The following is a 21,445-nucleotide window of genomic DNA, read 5'->3' as shown; positions in this document are numbered from 1 at the left end:
CAGCTGCTCCTATCTTAATCGTAGTTTAGAATAAAATATGTCAAAGTTATTGACCCAACACCAGAGGAAACTATTAAAAATTGTACAAACCATGTTTTTGTTTAGAGCTAGTGGATTTCAATTTTCTTTTGCATTGAGCAAATGATCATTATGCCCAATTGTTGCTTGCAGGTGCAAATAAATTTCATTAACACCCCTTTGTGAATCCAGCAACGATGAGGGAGAACCTTCAATCAAAGTAATTTCAATGCTACTTTTTATTGCCTTAACAAAGCAATAAAGAGGCTTGCATTGATATAGTGCCTTTTACGGCCACAAGGCATCGCACCGCGCTTGACGACAATCGAGCTCTTGGGAGTTGCAATGCTGTAAGAAACACAAAAAAAAGGCCATTTCCAGCCAGAAAGTCCTCACAAACGGCAATGTTTTAGTGACCAAATCGTCAACTTTGAGTGACGCACGCCGAGGCCTGAACGCAAACCGAATAGCGAAGAGTACAATCCACTGAGCCGACACGGACATTTCCTGGAACCAGGAGTATAAAAGATACAAAGAAATTGCAATGGATTACGGCTGGAGTGATAAGATCTTCAATTTGAAGTCTTGTGTACAGACTACACCCATAAGCCACTTGAGGTTCACACACTTGCTGTTTGATATCCTCTGAACTCCTCAGCTGAAATTACCTTAAAATGACTTCCAGCTATCCACAATCTCATAAAAACCTGGAGTGACTTAGCCGTAGCCGACAACAAGAAGGGGCAGCAAGCAAACAATTTATTATCATTGTTAAAGTAAATACACCCCTAAGCATGCATTTTCATTTCAGGCTCAATCGACTAATGAAGTCAAGGTACATGGGGAGGAGTTTGTAAACAGTAATTCCGTACTTCACAATGGCAGAATAACTCAGATTCTGGGAACTGTGGAACTCTTGGATATTTTCCTGAATGGATTGCTGGACTGATTTCCTGAACTGGGCTGGTTTAGCGCAGTGGACTAAACAGCTGGCTTGCAATGCAGAACAATGCCAGCAGCGCGGGTTCAATTCCCATACCGGCCTCCCCCGAACAGGCGCCGGAATGTGGCGACTAGGGGCTTTTCACAGCAACTTCATTGAAGCCTACTTGTGACAATAAGCGATTATTATTATGTTAGGCTGTATTCTATCAGGTTTTCAATTTGACACCGACAAGACACCATTTGGTTTGAGTGGATTCCGTTTCCTTGCCCACATTCACCTCCATTTTTGCGAATGAGCCGAAAGTAACACTGCCCAGATCTTGTTTCAAGGTGTGTCGAAAGGGGCAACAGAGTCAGAAAGGAGCACCGGTGTTGATTTAAAATAAAATACTTTGGAAAGTAAATCCAAGACTCAGTACACTTTTGGGAAAAAGGGAATGGCGACTTGCCAACTGGCTGGAGTGTGCAGAGCACTCTAGATATATTACACATTGGAAACATTGCGTATGCCTTACGATCAGTTTCACACTATGTAATATGCAAGAAAATGAGAGTTACAGCCGGACGAGACGGCCAGCATCACTGCGCCACCGCTGAAAAAAGACGTTGGACCTCCTGAAAAGAAGATGGGTCTCCAGAACACAAAGGCTGGAAGATGGACCTCTTCGATGACACGGAATAGAGAAGATTCATCTGCAAATGCTTCCCCCACACATTGCTGCGATGTTCCGGGAGGTTAACGTCCAGGGTGCGTTTAGTTGGATGTTTCTTGGCAGCTGCAATGCCGAGAAGCATCCGGTTGGCCAACAACACGTTTTTTGTGGCCGTGGGAAGTTTGTCTCTGCCAAGGCCGCACTTGGTCATTTCCTGCAAACAGAGGTCTCCCAGGCGCGGCCGTCGAGACCCGGGCGAATCCGCCATCCGGGTATTGGGGAGATCCAGAGAGTGTGCCAGGCAGGCAGAGTCGGTTGACTTGCGGTCGGCCCAGCGCGGAGCCCGATTCAGGGCTCCCACGCGACTCACCTGTCACAACGGGGGTCGCTGATTAGCGCCAAGATGTTCTTGTGAAATCAAAGCAGAAAGGCGACGTCAACTGCGACCATCCCTTCCATCACCATAGTGCCCACATTTATTATGCATATTGTAGCCCGGCTAAATACATTCGCAGCCACTTTGCGTCCTCCTCACAACTTGTATTCTCACCTGGCTTTGTATCATCAGCAACTCGGACACATTACACTCGTTAAGTCACTGATATAGATTGAACCTCAACTATTTACAATCGCTGATGCGTCCAATACCACCAGTGCTTCAGATAACAGATGGGGGAGGCATGGGGGGGGGGGGGGGAAAGAGGCATGGGGGGGGGGGGGGGGGGGGAGGCATGGGGGAGGCATGGGGGGGGGGGGGGAAAGAGACCCAAGGAAATGCCAAAGGGGAACCTAGGGAGAGGCCGACATGGAGATCAGAGCGACCCTCTCAAAGCTATAAGAGTAAAACAGACGCCAAAAAACATTCATAGTGAAGGGAAGGACCTAGGGTAGAGTCCAGAGACACTTAGGCGGCACGGTGGCGCAGAGGTTAGCACTGCGGCCTCAGGGCACTGAGGACCCGGGTTCGATCCCGGCCCCGGGTCACTGTCCGTGTGGAGTCTGCACATTCTCCCCGTGTCTGCGTGGGTCTCACCCCCACAACCCAAAAATGCGCAAGGTAGGTGGATTGGCCACGCTAAATTGCCCCTTAATTGGAAAAGCAAAATAATTGGGTACTTTAAATTTATTTTTAAAAAAGGACCCAGAGACAGCAGTAAAGGGGGTGGGGGGAGAAAACAGGCAGCTAAAAAAATGTGTAAAACCGTGCCATCCATTTCTTGTACAACGTTAAAATGCAAACTTTAATAAAAATATTTACAAAAAAACCTGCCCACCCAAACCGTTTTCCTACTCTGTCTGCTGTCTGTTACTCAAACATTGGGGACAGTCCAAAGATAAACCACAAGTATGATCCTGAATTATGAAGAAAGATTGGGGACAATTGGAGTGTTTTAAGCCTTAGCAAAAAAAGGCTTCATATGGGATGATCTACAAGAGATGGACAGGACGAATGGAATAATGAATGGAACAAAAATGTACGTCTAAAATTAATGAAAAGAAAATTTTGGACTGATATCAGGAAGGATGTTCCTGATAGTGGGGGTGTCCAGACACAGGGGTCACAGTCGGAGGATACGGGGTAGACCATTTAGGACAGAGGGGAGGAGAAATGTCTTCACCCGGAGAGCGTGAGCCTGTGAAATTTGTTATCACAGGAGGTAGTGGAGACCAAAACATTGCATGTTTTTAAGAAACAGTTAAATATCACACTTGGGGTGAAGATGATCCAAGGATATGGACGGTGGAAGGGGGTGTGGACTATGATATTGCATTGGATGATCAGCCATCATAATGAATGGCAAGGCAGGCTTGGAGGGCCACCCATCTGACCTCCGTCCCTCAAAAAAATCCTTTTTCCAGTAGCTACCCAGGGAAATTAGAGTGTCGGTCGGTACCTTGTTGGCCTCACATTAATGAGGTCCATTACCAGGGGTGCCTCAGGCCTATCCGTTCCAGTACAAGCATTGTTACTTACACCCAGCTTACACCAGTGGGAACCAATTATCAGGCTGCTGTCTGATAATTGCTTTCCTTGCTTCATAGTGGCTTCTCCCAGTTTGTGTAAAATGAAGCATATTGTTTCTGAAGTCAAAGCCACTAATTAAAGTTGACAGATAGAGTCAAATTCCATTTTTCATTACAGGTGAAGCCAGGACTGGATCGTTATTTTGGGGATAACATTTTACAATTCTGTCGCTACTAATTAGAGCCACTTTGTTCTGGCGACTGAACAAGTCAAAACCCATCACCGAAGCAACAAGTTACCACTGCTAAACTGGAAATCCCACAATTGCGTCCACTCTTGCATGCTTACTGCAATTCAATAGCTTTGATCTCAATTCTCACAAGAGTTCTTGCCCAGATCGCTGGCCAATATTTTAAATCGATCTCAATTGATAGACGGGATGTGGGGTCATCACCAGATTATTGGTTTTGTGATCTGCTGGACTTTGTCCATTCCAACAATGACGCCGCCAAGAAAGTGGACCGAGAAACACAGATAACCCGGGGCTGCGAAGGTTATTCTTTAAATGCAAGCCTTTATTTCTAGATCAGAGTGCCATTGCACAGAAGCCCACGACACATCACAAGTAATTGAAAAAGACGACGAGAACAAAATGCTGAACAGGGACGAGAGAAGGATCCATATTGACATTACTGGAGGCTTTCCTGATACTAATTGGAGCTATTCAGGAGGTTAATCACAGATCTCTTCATCCCTGGCGAGATTTGAAAAGGAATATTATAACCATCGAGGAACACGCACACTAATATGCAAGTACAAAGATATGGGGAGTCCAACTGAGACAAGAAATAAATGGAAATTATTTACAAAGTGAAGTGGAAACGGTGCGTGTTTTGGATTTTATGTTTTAGAGGATGGTAAAATTTCATACAACAAAATGCAGAGTTGCATGAAATCATCCGCTTCAAATAGAAATAAAGTGGAGACCTGCACCTGTCCTTTCAAATTCAGAGCAGTGTTCGAGACCCACTGATCAATATTCAATTTTACATCTACGTGCATTTAGATAGCACCTTTAGCATAGTAAAAGCATCCGAAAGGCACTTCACTGGAACATTAAATGAATTTGACTGGGAGCTACATGATGATATATTAGCGATCAAAGCTTAGTGAAACACGTGGGTCTTAGAGGGTCTTGAAGAGGTTAGAGCGGACGGAACGGAAAACACCAATGGGGTAACGACACACACACACACACACACACACACACACACACGCACACGCACAGGCAGACAGACAGAGGCGCGCGCGCAGGCAGGCACACGCACAGGCAGACAGACAGAGGCGCGCGCGCAGGCAGGCAGACAGACAGACAGACAGACAGAGGCGCGCGCGCAGGCAGGCAGACAGACAGACAGACAGACAGAGGCGCGCGCGCAGGCAGGCAGACAGACAGACAGACAGAGGCGCGCGCGCAGGCAGGCAGACAGACAGACAGACAGACAGAGGCGCGCGCGCAGGCAGGCAGACAGACAGACAGACAGACAGAGGCGCGCGCGCAGGCAGGCAGACAGACAGACAGACAGACAGAGGCGCGCGCGCAGGCAGGCAGACAGACAGACAGACAGAGGCGCGCGCGCAGGCAGGCAGGCAGACAGACAGACAGACAGAGGCGCGCGCGCAGGCAGGCAGGCAGACAGACAGACAGAGGCGCGCGCGCAGGCAGGCAGGCAGACAGACAGACAGACAGAGGCGCGCGCGCAGGCAGGCAGGCAGACAGACAGACAGACAGAGGCGCGCGCGCAGGCAGGCAGACAGACAGACAGACAGACAGAGGCGCGCGCAGGCAGACAGACAGACAGACAGAGGCGCGCGCACACAGAGGCGCGCGCACAGGCAGGCAGGCGCGCACACAGAGGCGCGCGCGCAGGCAGGCAGACAGACAGACAGACAGAGGCGCGCGCGCAGGCAGACAGACAGACAGACAGAGGCGCGCGCACACAGAGGCGCGCGCGCAGGCAGGCAGGCGCGCGCACAGGCAGGCAGGCGCGCGCACAGGCAGGCAGGCGCGCACAGGCAGGCAGGCGCGCACACAGAGGCGCGCGCACACAGGCAGGCAGGCGCGCGCACACAGGCAGGCAGGCGCGCGCACACAGAGGCGCGCGCACACAGAGGCGCGCGCACACAGAGGCGCGCGCACACAGAGGCGCGCGCGCACACAGAGGCGCGCGCGCACACAGAGGCGCGCGCGCACACAGAGGCGCGCGCGCACACAGAGGCGCGCGCGCACAGAGGCGCGCGCGCACAGAGGCGCGCGCGCACAGAGACGCGCGCGCACAGAGACACGCGCGCACAGAGACACGCGCACACAGAGACACGCGCACACAGAGACACGCGCACACAGAGACACGCGCACACAGAGACACGCGCACACAGAGACACGCGCACACAGAGACACGCGCACACAGAGACACGCGCACACAGAGACACGCGCACACAGAGACACGCGCACACAGAGACACGCGCACACAGAGACACGCGCACACAGAGACACGCGCACACAGAGACACGCGCACACAGAGACACGCGCACACAGAGACACGCGCACACAGAGACACGCGCACACAGAGACACGCGCACACAGAGACACGCGCACACAGAGACACGCGCACACAGAGACACGCGCACACAGAGACACGCGCACACAGAGACACGCGCACACAGAGACACGCGCACACAGAGACACGCGCACACAGAGACACGCGCACACAGAGACACGCGCACACAGAGACACGCGCACACAGAGACACGCGCACACAGAGACACGCGCACACAGAGACACGCGCACACAGAGACACGCGCACACAGAGACACGCGCACACAGAGACACGCGCACACAGAGACACGCGCACACAGAGACACGCGCACACAGAGACACGCGCACACAGAGACACGCGCACACAGAGACACGCGCACACAGAGACACGCGCACACAGAGACACGCGCACACAGAGACACGCGCACACAGAGACACGCGCACACAGAGACACGCGCACACAGAGACACGCGCACACAGAGACACGCGCACACAGAGACACGCGCACACAGAGACACGCGCACACAGAGACACGCGCACACAGAGACACGCGCACACAGAGACACGCGCACACAGAGACACGCGCACACAGAGACACGCGCACACAGAGACACGCGCACACAGAGACACGCGCACACAGAGACACGCGCACACAGAGACACGCGCACACAGAGACACGCGCACACAGAGACACGCGCACACAGAGACACGCGCACACAGAGACACGCGCACACAGAGACACGCGCACACAGAGACACGCGCACACAGAGACACGCGCACACAGAGACACGCGCACACAGAGACACGCGCACACAGAGACACGCGCACACAGAGACACGCGCACACAGAGACACGCGCACACAGAGACACGCGCACACAGAGACACGCGCACACAGAGACACGCGCACACAGAGACACGCGCACACAGAGACACGCGCACACAGAGACACGCGCACACAGAGACACGCGCACACAGAGACACAGACAAGAAATTCCAGTCCCGCCATGGGTTCTCTAGGGGCGGGGTTGGTAAGCCGTCCAAATTGCCATCGAGTTCGATGGGACTGGAATATTCCTGACAGCCAATGATCTGGCTCCGCCACAGGAAAATCCCAGTCAAGGAACGAGTTACAAGTGACCAAAACACAGCCCTAAATGCAATAAACAAAACTTGGAAAAGGCCTACAGGAGCTTGGGAGAATAACCAACATGCCTGCAACAGCAACATCCATAAAGAAAATACAACCACTGCAGTCAAAGAATGAAAGAGAGCTGGGGGGCGAAAAGCAGCAGCGAGAAATTCATTCAGCATTATAGCAGCAAGTGGGTTATCAAAGGACGAATAACAACCCACACGGGTGCCAACAGCTTTGAAGTGGCGGGTGAATTAAAAATAGTCCACATAGAAACTAAGATTAATCCCTGGAAGCACTTAAATCGTGAAGACATGAGTAACATGCCACCCACCACGGGAGGTTCAGCATCTACACACGACAATTGCTAATACACAGATCAAAAAGCTCAAAGCCGAGGAAATCACCACAGCTCAAACGCTTCAAAACCAGAAGTGGGCAGAATCCAAAGTGTTGCCGACAATCCTTGGTGATGATGAAGTCAATCAGTTCAGAAGTAAAAACAAGCCAACATTCTACCTCATTTTGAGAGGCAATGCAAACAAAACCAGGCCACCAGTCAAAGACAAGCATCACTCATTAGGACCAAAGCAAGTAGAAGCCAACAACAGTTGCAGACAAGACAGATTATTACCCGATCAAAACAAATATTTGAAGCATAGCGATACCCAAACATACGGAAGCCCTGCCATAAAAAAGTTGCGCATGAAAGGCTCTTAATAACTACTTGTCGCATCTGAAACTCGGGATAATGGACCAGCCAAGCACCGAGAAGCACGGACACCATTCCAGGGGTTACCAAAGGCAGAGGGAAAAATACTGGGGCGATACTCCCGAGTGGCCTGCCCCAGGGGTCAACATCAAGGACTCCCCCCCCCCCCCCCCCCCCCCCCGGAGCCAAACCCTTACTGAATGGTGGGGCTGGCTCGAGGGGCTCATTGGGCCTCCTCATTTCCGGTTTCTAGTGTTGATATATTCTCAAGACCGATAAACGGGCCTAGCACCACTGAAAAAGCAAGTTCATTAAAATCCCACTGACTGAAAAAGCAACCCCCACCCAACACCCCTGCCCCGAGAATTACATTTAAGAGCTATTCAGGGTAAACATATGCAGAATAGCATTTCCGCCCCGAGGGACAGTTCGTAAGAAATCTCAAAATCAGCACGTTTTCATCCCTTGCAGCCAGGTACCTGATCAGGAAACAAGCTGCAGATCTTGTCATCCCCAAAGCGATGTTTCTTTTGGTTATTCTCTCGTGATATGGGTGAGGGCTGGCATTTATTGACCAAATCTAATTACCCTCAGTCTCTTGGCATGGAGGTGGAATTTTCTTTTCATTCATTCACGGGATGTGGGTGTCGCCGGGCCGGGCCAGCATTTATTGCCCATCCCAGAGGGCATTTAAGAGTCAATCACATTACTGTGGGTCTGGAGTCACATGTAGGCCAGACCGGGGAAGGACGGCAGATTTCCTTCCCTAAAGGATATTAGTGAACTAGATGGAACAATGGTTTTATGGTCACCTGGTTTCATGGTCACCTTTTAGACTTTTAATTCCAGATTTATATTGAACTCAAATATAAGCAAGGTGGGATTTAAACCCGGTCTCCAGAGTACGACTTGGGAGTCTCTGGATTATAGTCCAGCGATAACACCACGAGGTCACTGCCTCCCTCATCAGCCTTGTTTCTAAACATACGATCAACTCAATCTCAGCAGTCACTCCCAAGATAATTCAGAACAAGTGTAGTTTGGAGATTCCTCAAATGTTTGATATTTGCATGAATCTGCAGATCACCAGTAGCATTACTTTCAGTAAATGGAATCTTTAAATACTGTATTGCAAAACCAGAACAATCTGGACGAATATTACATGGTGTACATTTCCCAAACGCTTTTAATTTACTAAACTTCTGCCATTTTATATCTTCCTCTCTTTTTATCTCCATGCATTAAGCACTGGTGCATATCTCAACCAATAGGGTCTTTGCACAATACTCCAGGTCCAGTGTCACCAGCGGTTCTAAACAACTGGAGCGAGACAGGAGAATGCAGCCGGCCTTGGTGTCCTGGCACAAAGAGCGAGTTTACCAGTCAATGTATCCTTGGCGACGTCGGGTTGAAGGAGGCTGGGACACTTGGGGAGGGTACGCAACAGAAGCTCCAACCATCACCTTAACCACTGGAACGGGAAGAATGTCAAACGCACGCTCTGCATCATGATATTTCTGTAAGCAACGACATTCGAACAAACACCCCAACCAACAAACAAACGGAAGCAAGACTGCTTTAAAAAAATAATAAGTACTCACCAACAGAAGCATTTTCATATATTAAAATATATTGATCAAAGTAGTAATTCAAGAAATAAGGCAGTCGATTATAGGATAGGCCTGCAAAAATGAAAATAAATGACAACATCAGGAGCGATTTTCTGGGAGGTTGTTTAGAACATACAGTGCAGAAGGACACCATTCGGCCCATCGAGTCTGCACCGACCCACTTCAGCCCTTGCTTCCACCCTATCCCCGTAACCCAATAACCTCTCCTAACCTTTTTTGGTCACTAAGGGCAAGTTATCATGGCCAATCCACCGAACCTGCACGTCTTTCGGGACTTGTGGAAGGAAACCGGAGCACCCGGAGGAAACCCACGCAGACACGGGGGAGAACGTGCAGACTCCGCACAGTCACCCAGTGGGGAATCGAACCCGAGACCCTGTGAAGCCACAGTGCTATCCACTTGTGCTACCGTGCTGCCCATAGTGTGAGTACAGCTTGCATCAGCCAGTTCTAATCCATCATTGGTTTTATTAATTACATGTTTTGAATCAACTATGTTGACTATCCTTCTGGAACTCACTCTCACTTCAGTCTAACCCTTCAGACATGTCAAAAGGGGAAGCTAAAGTGGGTATGCCAAACAAACGGATCAAAGAGAAAGACCCACTTGTGGAGCAGGTGTTGACCTCAAAAGCGCTTTGCAGATAAATGATGTACTTGTTGAAGTGCAGTTGCTGTTGGGATGTAGGAAGCGGAATTTGCAAACAGCAAGGTCCCACAAACAGCAAAACGCAATGAGGACTGGATAACGCTGGAGTGATAAATATCCAACATTTCCCATGATAGTGGGGTGGCAATGCCCCTGGCCTTCTTCAAAGTTGTCCCACGTGATCATCTATATCCAACCGATGGGGAAGACAGGGCCCTCGGTAAAACATCTCATCAAAAGCCTGCAGCTGTGACAGTGCAGCACTCACTCGTGCTGCAATGTTAAACCGAGGCCCCGTCCGCCCCCTCAAACACACCGGTATCCACAGCATTACTTTGAAGAAGGACTGGATTGTTTCCCCCGGTGTGGTGTTCTTTGTGATTCTTCTTCTCAGGGTGGATGTTGTAGTGTTCACAAAGACAACACAAGCCAAGTTCATTAACAAAGCTAACATTTATTTACACTACTTAATTAAGCTCGACCACTTAATATTCTAGTTATGTACACTCAGACTAACATTAGTCTCTACACTGTACCTAGAACTGTACTGCTCCTCTCTATAACTGCTCTCTCTAGCTCTCCTCCAGCTCTTCCCAGCCTTCTCCCAGAAGCCTAAGAGTCAGTGCTTTATATAGTATGACATTAAGCCTTTGTATTCTGAACTTTCCCATAATGTCACACCCAGTTTCCTGGCCAATGCCGATCACTCAGCCACCATCAGAAAAACAGACAAACAGAACATCACAGTGCATTTGGTGGGATCTTGCGGAGTGCAAAGTGGCTGCCATTTTTCCTACCCGTGGCAATATTGGAAAGATATTTAGTTGGCTGTAAAGTGCTTTCCAAGGTCATGATAAGGTGTACTACAAATGCAATTTTGTCTTTTGATTCCTCACTGGAAAGACAAAGCAAGCACCAGAAGTAGGATAATAAAATCACACCTTCAAGGAACCCACAACAACCTGAATGAAATCTTAACAACTCGGATCAACAGAAACTCCAACATCTGGCAGAATTGTTCTTTTAACAAAAGGGAACAATCTATGAGCAAGAGGAATCTAAATCAATCTAAGACGACAGGATAAAACAGTTCCACGGTTAAAAACTGAAGCTTAAGTCGAGATACAGACAGTAATAAAAAGTTAACACATAGCCACTGAAATATTTATGCCCATATTCTGGTATTACAGCCGACAGTTTCCCTGATAAACAAACTACTCCTGACTCACTCGCCCATAAAATAACTTTTGACCCCCGTCACTCAACACAACTCAGTTGACGGAACTATCCGACTCGGTAATTAAAGCTATTTTCACTTGATTGAATACTGATGGTGCAACAAGCAATCATGCATCAGCCCTCAATCTATTTTAAACAGTAAAAGAGAACGGAAAAACGGTTCAGATGAGTTTTGAAGCACGATTTTGTGAAGTTGGAATGTAGGGAGTAGAGAAAGAGCACCATTGACCAGGGATGTTCTTTCATTTTCCTGAACTTTCCCCTCCGAGGCTCCAAGTACGGAGATCCAATCAATTCTCGTCCCTCCCTGGACAAAATCGTAGAAAACGGAGGACAACAAATTCTCAGTCCCTCCTCCTCTCGAGATAGGAATTGTGCCAGAAGACACATTAGCAAACTGTATCCTTGGAGTTTTGTCTCCAGTAGCATTTTGTGGATAATAGGACCATTCAAATACCAATGCTCAATTTAAAAAATAATTAATTTACGGGACGTGGGCATCGTTGGTTAGGCCAGCATTTATTGCCCATCCCTAGTTGCCCTTCACACCCACAGTGCTATTAATTAGGGGAGTTCCAAAATGTTGCCCCAGAAGGAACGGCGATATGTTTCCAAGTCAGGATGATGAGTGACTTCGAGGGAAACCTCCAGGTGGTGGGGTTCCCAGGTATCTGCTGCTCTTGTCCTTCTAGATGGTAGTGGTCGTGGGTTTGGAAGGTGCTGTCTAAGAAACCTTGCATCTTGTAGATAGTACACAGGGCTGCCACGGTGTGTTGGTGGTGGAAGGATTGAATGTTTGTGGAAGAGGTAGCAATCAAGCAGGCTACTTTGTCCTGGATGGTGTCGAGCTTCTTGAGTGCTGTTGGAGCTCATCCAGGCAAGTGGAGAGTATTCCATTACACTCCTGACTTGTGCCTTATAGATGGTGGACAGGCTTTGGGGAACCAGCAGGCAAGTTACTCGCCGTAGGATTCCTAGCCTTTGACCTGCCCTGGTAGCCACAGTATTAATGTGGCTAGTTCAGTTCAGTTTCTGATCAATGGTAACCCCCAGGATGTTGATTCACCAGCACTACTCTTCTCCTGGATTAGATGTTTGCCTTAGAGCAAAGATGATTAAGAGGAGATTTGAGAGAGGTGTGCAAACGCCATGAAGTTTGCTGACTGAGCAAGTAAGGGGAAACTTTGCAAGTGCAGAAGGGTGAGGGGGAAGAGGACACAGAGGGGAATTGGCAAAATAGCCAGGATGACACGGACAGAACTTTAATAAAATAACCGCAGCAAGCTTTTGTGATCTGGAATATTGATGTTTAACCAACAAGGGTTATGGGGATAAAACGGGAACGTGGAACACAAGGATTATATCAGATTTGTCATGATCTTAATGAATGGCGGAGCAGACTGGATGGGCCGAATGACCTACTTCTACTCTCGTGTCTTATGGTCCTATTCACAATTTCCCCTGAACCCAATGTGTCGCTCGGCCATTTCAGAGGACAGTTAAGAGTCAAACCACATTGCTGTGGGTCTGGAGTCCCATGTAGGCCAGACCGGGTAAGGATGGCAGATTTCCTTCCCTAAAAGGACATTAGTGAACCAGATGGTTTTTTTTTTTTTTTAAATAGCAATTAATGGTAGTTTCACAGTCACCATTACTGAGATTAGCTTTCCATTCTAGATATATTAATTGAATTAAATTCTACCAGCTGCTGCAGTGGGATTTGAACCCATGTTGCCCCCAGCATTAACCTGGGCCTCTGGATTACTAGTCTAGTGATATTACCACTATACCTTCCCCCGAGTGAGAGATCTTTCAGCTAAACTGCAGTACCAGAGATCAACTGATCACCTGCCAAAACTTTGACCAATCAGAACCCAAATAGAGCTGGTCCTCAAAGACAATCTTTTACGATCCCACTTGGTGTTATAACTGGACCAGAAGATCCCAGAATGAAACCTGGCTCAAAACAACGCAACTTGAATTTTCTTTTGTAAAACATGGATAAGCAGAGTCACTGGACCGATAAGTAGTTTTAACGAGGTAACACACATGAAAGAATTGGAAGTTACGTCTTTACTCCCCCTTTATCTTAAAAATTACAAACAGTTTTTAGGATTAACACGGATTACAAAGTGTATATTAATCTACAATGGTCTCACAAAGTCCCTTGTAAGCACACAAGATGACTGTGGGCAAATACACTCTCCACTCTGAACCCCAAGTGAATGTCTCCTCAGAATCTTGTCACGTGAGAGTTTCCAAACTCCACTCCCAAAAACAGGCTTTAAACTCTTCTCCATAATTCTCTTTCCTTTAGCAGTTTGCATTCTGAAATCCAGACCAGGTTTCCCAAATGATTCTTTTAAACAAAGCTTCCACTCCACTATTAATAGCAACCCCAGTCCTGGATTTTACGCCAACCACTATAGGATTTCTGTGTCTTGACTGTTGTGCAAACTGCTCACAGTTGCTTTAACTCTTTATTCTCAAAAAACGGCATCAAACGTTTCATCTATGTCTGATGTCTGCTGTCCCACTTTAAATCTAGCTACTGCAATTGGCGCTTTGACTCAGAACACTTTGCTTACTCTCCTTTGAATTCTTCTGAGCAATATCCTAGTCTCTGTTCTCTTAATTTTAGGCGGCTTAAATGATCTTTCTGTCCCAATTCCCTGGTTATCTGGATTGCATCTTGTTCCTCAAGAAGCTGGCATCTTTGCAACTTCCTTGTCCTGGCCAGCTTCTCCTGGTAGAATGGAAAGCTGTTCACTCTCCAGTAACCAGCCAGCATCTGATCTAGCTTCCAGGTAAAAGATTAACAAAAGGAAAGCCCTTCCGTCTGGAAAGCGACCTCCTGTCGCTAAGCAATGATTTCTATTTATGCTTCACGCAGTAGCCCTCTCTTAAGCACAATAGACACACAGTTGGAACTGAACCAACCCCCACAAATACATACACCTCTAGACGAACACAATTCTTACATCAAATCTCGCAGTCCTACCGTACAACTACTGCACTACAACATACTGTGCAACCCTGCTGAACCCTTACAATGCTTCTACGAGAGAAACTGAATTGAAGACCGCCACACCTCAGTAGACGGTTACATGACTTCAGAGTCAAAAAAGGTAATGTAACACACAATGAAAAATAATCTGTACTTTTCTGAGTGTTCCAAGGTCAATGATTCAGATCTCGGAAGTTGTAGTGCAGGACAATGGTCAGCAAGATAACACCCGCAATGTGACAATCGGTTGTAGTGATGCTGAGTGAATGATAAGCATTCGTAAAGAAAATCAAGAGAATTCTCCTGCTCAAGCTGCATTTGACTAAAATGCACTGGGATATTATAAAGACAGGAGGGGTCTTGGTTCAAATTTTAATCAGAGAGACAGCATCTCTGACAGTGCAGCACTTGCTCTGCACTACACAATCAACAACCATTGATCAGAAACTGAATTGCACTCGCCATATTAATACAGTGGTTACCAGGGCATGTCAAAGATTAGGAATCCTACAGCCAGTAACTCATCTTCTGACCCCCCCCCCCCCCCCCTCACCCCCACAGCCTGTCCACCATCTCCAAGGCACAAGCCACGGGGGTGCTGGAATACTCTCCACTTGCCTGGATGACTGAAACTCCAACAACACTCAAGAAGCTCAACACCATCCCGGACAAAGCAGCCCACTTGATTGCTACCCCTTCCGGAAACATTCAACCCCTCCACCACCGACCAACAGTGGCAGCCGTGTGTACCATCTACAAGATGCACTGCAGTAACTCACCAAGGTTCCTTAGGCAACACCTTCCAAACCCACGACAGCTACCATCTAGAAGGACAAGAGCAGCAGATACCTGGGAACCCCACCACCTGGAGGTCCCCCTCCAAGTCACTCACCACCCTGACCTGGAAATATATCAGCTGTTCCTTCACTGTGGCAATATCCTGGAACTCCCTCCCTAACAGCACAGTGGATGCACCTACACCTCAGGGACTGCAGCGGCTCAAGAAGGCAATTCATCACCACCTTCTGAAGGGCAACTAGGGACGGGCAATAAATGCTGGCCGAACCAGCGACGTCCACATACCATAAAACACAGAAAAATAACACTGGCATGCCAGCCTAAAAGTATCTGGAGTATGACTAAAGACCCTGATGACTAAAGACTCTGATGACTATGTAGCACAGAACCACTGCTTTCCATTTGTCTGTTATTGCTCATCGACTTCCCCAACACAAAGAAAGTAACTGAGTGGAAAAGAAATTGCAAAAATGTTGAAGAACTGACTTATGGTTACATCTTCAGCCACATGCATCTTAAAAAGCATTTTGCAAACGCCATTGTACTTTCTAATGCTACTTACCCAGAGATAGAGACTGCAGAAAAAGTAACAGCTCAAAGGCACGACTGTGTGTATTGACCTTCATGTCAGCGTGCACGTGCTGGTGTCCTGGAGGAGAAGGGAAAGAAAACAATGAATATTTGGTCACCGAATTATAAAAAGGATAGCCAAGCAAAAAACTAAACACATTCGCGTTTTTAAAAATAAAAACTACAAGAGCTGCCACTCGAGGCTGTCAAGGGAGGATGATGGCATCGTAGTAACATCACTCAACTAGGAATCCAGAGATCCAGACTACTGCTCTGGGGACATGGGTTCAAATCCCACCACGGCAGCTAGTGGAATTTAAATTCAATTAATAGAATCTGGAATATAAAGCTCATCTCGGTAATAGTGACCATTATCAACTATCACCAATTATTGTAAAAACAAACCATCAGGTTCACTGATGCCCTTTAGGGAAGTTAATCTGCCTTCCTTACCTGGTCTGGCCTACACATGACTCTAGACCCACAGCAATGTGGTTAACTCTTCACTACGCTCTGAAATGGTCTAGCAAGCCACGAAAGGGCAATTAGGGTGGGGCAACACATGGCGGCCTGTCAGTGACACCCACGGGCATCCCAAAGAATAAAAGGAACACATTTGCAGATTAAATATTGATAAAAATGTTAAAATGAACACATTCATGATACCATTATGTCACAAAAGTGTCGGTGATGGCAAGAGATTTGTGGATCCTATCCTGGAGGTGGAGCGCAGGAAGGAGTTTGATCGCATGTCGGTAAGCCAACTGCAGCACTCGAGGCCTTTTTTTTTTTGCAAACACGGGCAGAAGTCCAGACAGACTTCGTTAAGGTTTGGCAATTTTCGGCGAATATATGGCGGTTGTTAAATGTTGTTCTTTCCCCAATTCAGCGCCGGAGCCGGAGGTGGTTGTACCAATGGATGCTGAGGAAGCATTTGATAGGGTTGGGAGGTTTGGTCTGGGACGTTTCTTTCATGGGTTATTGTTTAGAGCCTATTTTGGATGAGGAAGCGTGGAGTGAGGTCCTTCACAGGTAAACCTGTGTCTTCCTGCCCATGGCACAGGCTGATCCAGCTTAAGGTGATAATTAGGGCTCACCTGACTAAAGGCGAGGGCGAGTTTCTTTCCGGGGCTAGATGACACGTGTGAGTGTGTTCCCGGCTAACCACATTCATACGTCCTGGCCATGAACTAAGCAGGAAAACGTTTGCATCAGTGACTCTCAGCATCAATCTGGAGCCTTGACATTAGGTGCCCATTTTCAGGGTGTCAGACCCAAAGCTGCAGACGGGGGTGAAGGCAGATGTCCTCGCCTTTGCCGTGTTGATCGCCCGGACTGGAGTCCTGCTGGGGTGGAGATCTCCTACTCCACCCAGCGCTTTGGTCTGGTTGGGTAATCTAATTAATTGCTGAAGTAAGGTGCTTTTTCCAAAGGCCGGTGCAGACTCGATGGGCCGAATGGCCTCCTTCTGCACTCTCGGGATTCTATTCTAATGGAATTTGTGTCTGGAGAAGGTCAAGTCCATCGTTGGGTGTGGTTTGAAGGATTCTACCCGAGATGGAAGCCATTCACTTCCTTCTTGAAGGAGTTAGTCGCCACCAATTGTTGCGTGGGGGCGGGGTAATGTTTTTTCTTTTTCCTTTGGATGACATGGTTGGTTGTTTTTGCTATATTGTTTCGTGTTACATGCGTTGTTTGTGGTGTTACTTTGCTACACAACTATAAATAAATGATTTTAAGTGTTGGTGATTTTATAGAACATACGTTTTGAAATCAAAATGCAGCAAGTCCCACAACCAGCAACAAAGTGAATTGCTCGACAAATCTGCCTTGGCGTTATTCTGAGGGGTAAATGTTCCTTTTCCTCTAAAAGTGCCAGAGGGAGAGGTGGGCTCTCGTTTGTCATCCCATCCTATAGATGGCACCTTGGACAAGACAGCACTCCCTTCGTACTCCAATGAGATACCAGCTGAGACTAGACAGTTGAACCTTGCAGCAATATGCGAGCCTACAGCCTGGTGGCAAAGATTATGGGCGGGATTCTCCGCTTGCCGACGCAGAAATTGCATTCGGCGAATGGCCAGAGAATCCCCGTTTACGCCGGAATCGGGGGCGTTTCTGCAATGCACCGCCCCCTCAAAAACAGGGGACATAGCCGCAGGATCGGAGAATCCAGCCCTACATGTTTTTGTTAGAGAGAGGGTTAAGAGGTGACTTAATTGAGGCATACAAGATGATCAGAGGATTGGATAGGGTGGACAGTGAGAGCCTTTTTCCTCAGATGGTGATGTCTAGCACTAGGGGACATAGCTTTAAATTGAGGGGAAATAGATATAGGACAGATGTCAGAGGTAGGTTCTTTACTCAGAGAGTAGTAAGGACGTGGAATGTCCTGCCTGCAACAGTAGTGGACTCGCCAACACTAAGGGCATTCAAATGGTCATTGGATAGACATATGGACGATAAGGGAATAGTGTAGATGGGCTTTAGATTGGTTTCACAGGTCGGCGCAACAGAGGGCCGAAGGGCCTGTACTGCGCTGTAATGTTCCAAGTTCTATGTCTCAAAAATATGATTCAATTTGAAGTTACGAGAAAATGCATTTTTTAATATGTTATCGGCCACTATCTGGAACTCTCGATGCACACTGCTCCTTTACGACCCAGCAGGATAAATTTTGCTTACATTCGTAGGCCTTTCTCCTCATTCCGGAAGTTGCTTCATGAAACAATCCCACCCAAGTGGGGAGCAAAAGAACATTTTTGGCAACAAACCACAGGTTTATTGAAGCAAGTGCTTATTATTTCTTTTAATCTGTATTTAATAGCCTCTAATGCTCAATGAACTGTGCACATTGAACTAAATCAAATGTTTTTTTAAATTACAGTAATTTGTTTCAATGTTAAAATGTGAAGCAGAAATGTCGCTTTTGACAAATACTACAGCCTGGATTTTGAAGTCAGTGGCAAAAGAACGGCATTTTCTGTTCGCAATGATATCCAGAGAATTGCTGCGGGATTTCCCGTTGAACGTCTATCACAGTCGTTAATCCAATGCAATGTTTTCTAGAAGTGGCACGTCAGTTGAGAGCAAGCAACACTCCTTACTGGGACAGGCGGTATAAATTAGATCATCTAGAGACAGGGAAATAAAGGGGAGAGCTCTTGCGTGTGCTCTCCAATAATAATTAATATCGGAAGGAAGAAATGAGACTCCACACTTGTAAAATTACATTTCCAATGCCAGAGATTTGTCAGCCAGCAATTACACCTTATCACACTGTTACACAAGGAACTGAGCTACAACTTTCTGTTCAGCCAGAACTTAACCACCTTGCATGTGGTACCATTAAGATGCAACCTGTGGAGACGAGGCAAATCAGATCGCAACGGGCAGATTTCCACATTTAACAGTGCAGGATAGCCGAGACCTTGGTCTGATTCACCCCTTAATAATGAGTGCTCAGCCTTATTCTCTATGTAAAATCCAGGTCAACAACAAAACAAGGACCAGCCATTTACAACGTAGATCAAATCTAGCTCAATCCATCATCATCTTCCAGCCAACAAAATATAAGCAAGCAACAACATTCTGTTCTTGGTCGATACCAGTAACTTTTTTAAATTTAAAACTGAAATTAAAAATCCCAGTTATTTATAAAAAGAGTAAAGCCATAGTTTAAAAATCAAACAATTTTTATAACAGTCAAACAAAAACAAACATTAAATATTATTCGCTAGTATCCTATATTACAACATTCAGAATCAACAGAAGTTAAACATGAATTAACAGGCAAATTCCAATCAAATATACATTATTATATCTGCCATTTTGTGTGTAATTTATAAAGACATATCCTGTGAATTGGTTCAGCATTCACAGCTGCTGGCTGACCAAGAACTCAGATGCAAAGCATTGGAAAACGACCTCTCTCTGAAAAACCAGCCCCTCATAGAATCATAGAATTTACAGTGCAGAAGGAGGCCATTCGGCCCATCGAGTCTGCACCGGCTCTTGGAAAGAGCACCCTGTCCAATGTCAACACCTCCATCCTATCCCCATAACCCAGTAACCCCACCCAACACTAAGGGCAATTTTGGACACTAAGGGCAATTTATTATCGCCAATCCACCTAACCTGCACATCTTTGGACTGTGGGAGGAAACCGGAGCACCCGGAGGAAACCCACGCACACACGGGGAGGATGTGCAGACTCCGCACAGACAGTGACCCAAGCCGGAATCGAACCTGGGACCCTGGAGCTGTGAAGCAATTATGCTACCCACAATGCTACCGTGCTGCCAATAATAATAACTTATTGTCACAAGTAGGCTTCAATGAAGTGACTGTGAAAAGCCCCTAGTCGCCACATACCCGGCCAGGTGGTAGATGTTTCAGCAGGGGAGCATTTCGGTAACAGTGACCACAATTCAGTAAGTTTTAAAGTACTGGTGGACAAGGATAAGAGTGGTCCGAGGATGAATGTGCTAAATTGGGGGAAGGCTAATTATAACAATATTAGGCGGGAACTGAAGAACATAGATTGGGGGCGGATGTTCGAGGGCAAATCAACATCTGACATGTGGGAGGCTTTCAAGTGGCAGTTGAAAGGAATACAGGACCGGCATGTTCCTGTGAGGAAGAAGGATAAATACGGCAATTTTCGGGAACCTTGGATGACGAGTGATATTGTAGGCCTCGTCAAAAAGAAAAAGGAGGCATTTGTCAGGGCTAAAAGGCTGGGAACAGACGAAGCCTGCGTGGAATATAAGGAAAGTAGGAAGGAACTTAAGCAAGGAGTCAGGAGGGCTAGAAGGGGTCATGAAAAGTCATTGGCAAATAGGGTTAAGGAAAATCCCAAGGCTTTTTACACGTACATAAAAAGCAAGAGGGTAGCCAGGGAAAGGGTTGGCCCACTGAAGGATAGGCAAGGGAATCTATGTGTGGAGCCAGAGGAAATGGGCGAGGTACTAAATGAATACTTTGCATCAGTATTCACCAAAGGGAAGGAATTGGTAGATGTTGAGTCTGGAGAAGGGGGTGTAGATAGCCTGGGTCACATTGTGATCCAAAAAGACGAGGTGTTGGGTGTCTTAAAAGATATTAAGGTAGATAAGTCCCCAGGGCCTGATGGGATCTACCCCAGAATACTGAAGGAGGCTGGAGAGGAAATTGCTGAGGCCTTGACAGAAATCTTTGGATCCTCGCTGTCTTCAGGGGATGTCCCGGAGGACTGGAGAATAGCCAATGTTGTTCCTCTGTTTAAGAAGGGTAGCAAGGATAATCCCGGGAACTACAGGCCGGTGAACCTTACTTCAGTGGTAGGGAAATTACTGGAGAGAATTCTTCGAGACAGGATCTACTCCCATTTGGAAGCAAATGGACGTATTAGTGAGAGGCAGCACGGTTTTGTGAAGGGGAGGTCGTGTCTCACTAACTTGATAGAGTTTTTCGAGGAGGTCACTAAGATGATTGATGCAGGTAGGGCAGTGGATGTTGTCTGTATGGACTTCAGTAAGGCCTTTGAC

At 47.2% G+C, this 21,445-nt stretch overlaps 1 protein-coding gene across 7 annotated transcripts in view; it reads right to left on the bottom strand.

Moving 5' to 3' along the window:
* Nucleotides 1-21,445, bottom strand: part of cdh23 (cadherin-related 23) — an 815,609-nt gene that overhangs the window by 781,644 nt on the left and 12,520 nt on the right. For all 7 annotated transcript variants that reach the window (XM_072491426.1, XM_072491427.1, XM_072491428.1 and 4 more), the window contains exons 2-3: nt 15,910-15,996; nt 9,625-9,705 (exon numbers count right to left, since the gene is read on the bottom strand). In XM_072491426.1, coding sequence (XP_072347527.1) covers nt 9,625-9,705; nt 15,910-15,973 — 145 coding nt within the window. In that variant the 5' untranslated portion in view covers nt 15,974-15,996. The remainder of the gene's footprint in view (nt 1-9,624; nt 9,706-15,909; nt 15,997-21,445) is intronic.

This window comes from Scyliorhinus torazame, chromosome 28, assembly GCF_047496885.1.
Source record: "Scyliorhinus torazame isolate Kashiwa2021f chromosome 28, sScyTor2.1, whole genome shotgun sequence".
NCBI lineage: Eukaryota > Metazoa > Chordata > Chondrichthyes > Carcharhiniformes > Scyliorhinidae > Scyliorhinus > Scyliorhinus torazame.
The sequence above is the reverse complement of the archived record's forward strand: the minus strand, read 5'-3'. Positions and strand labels throughout refer to the sequence as shown.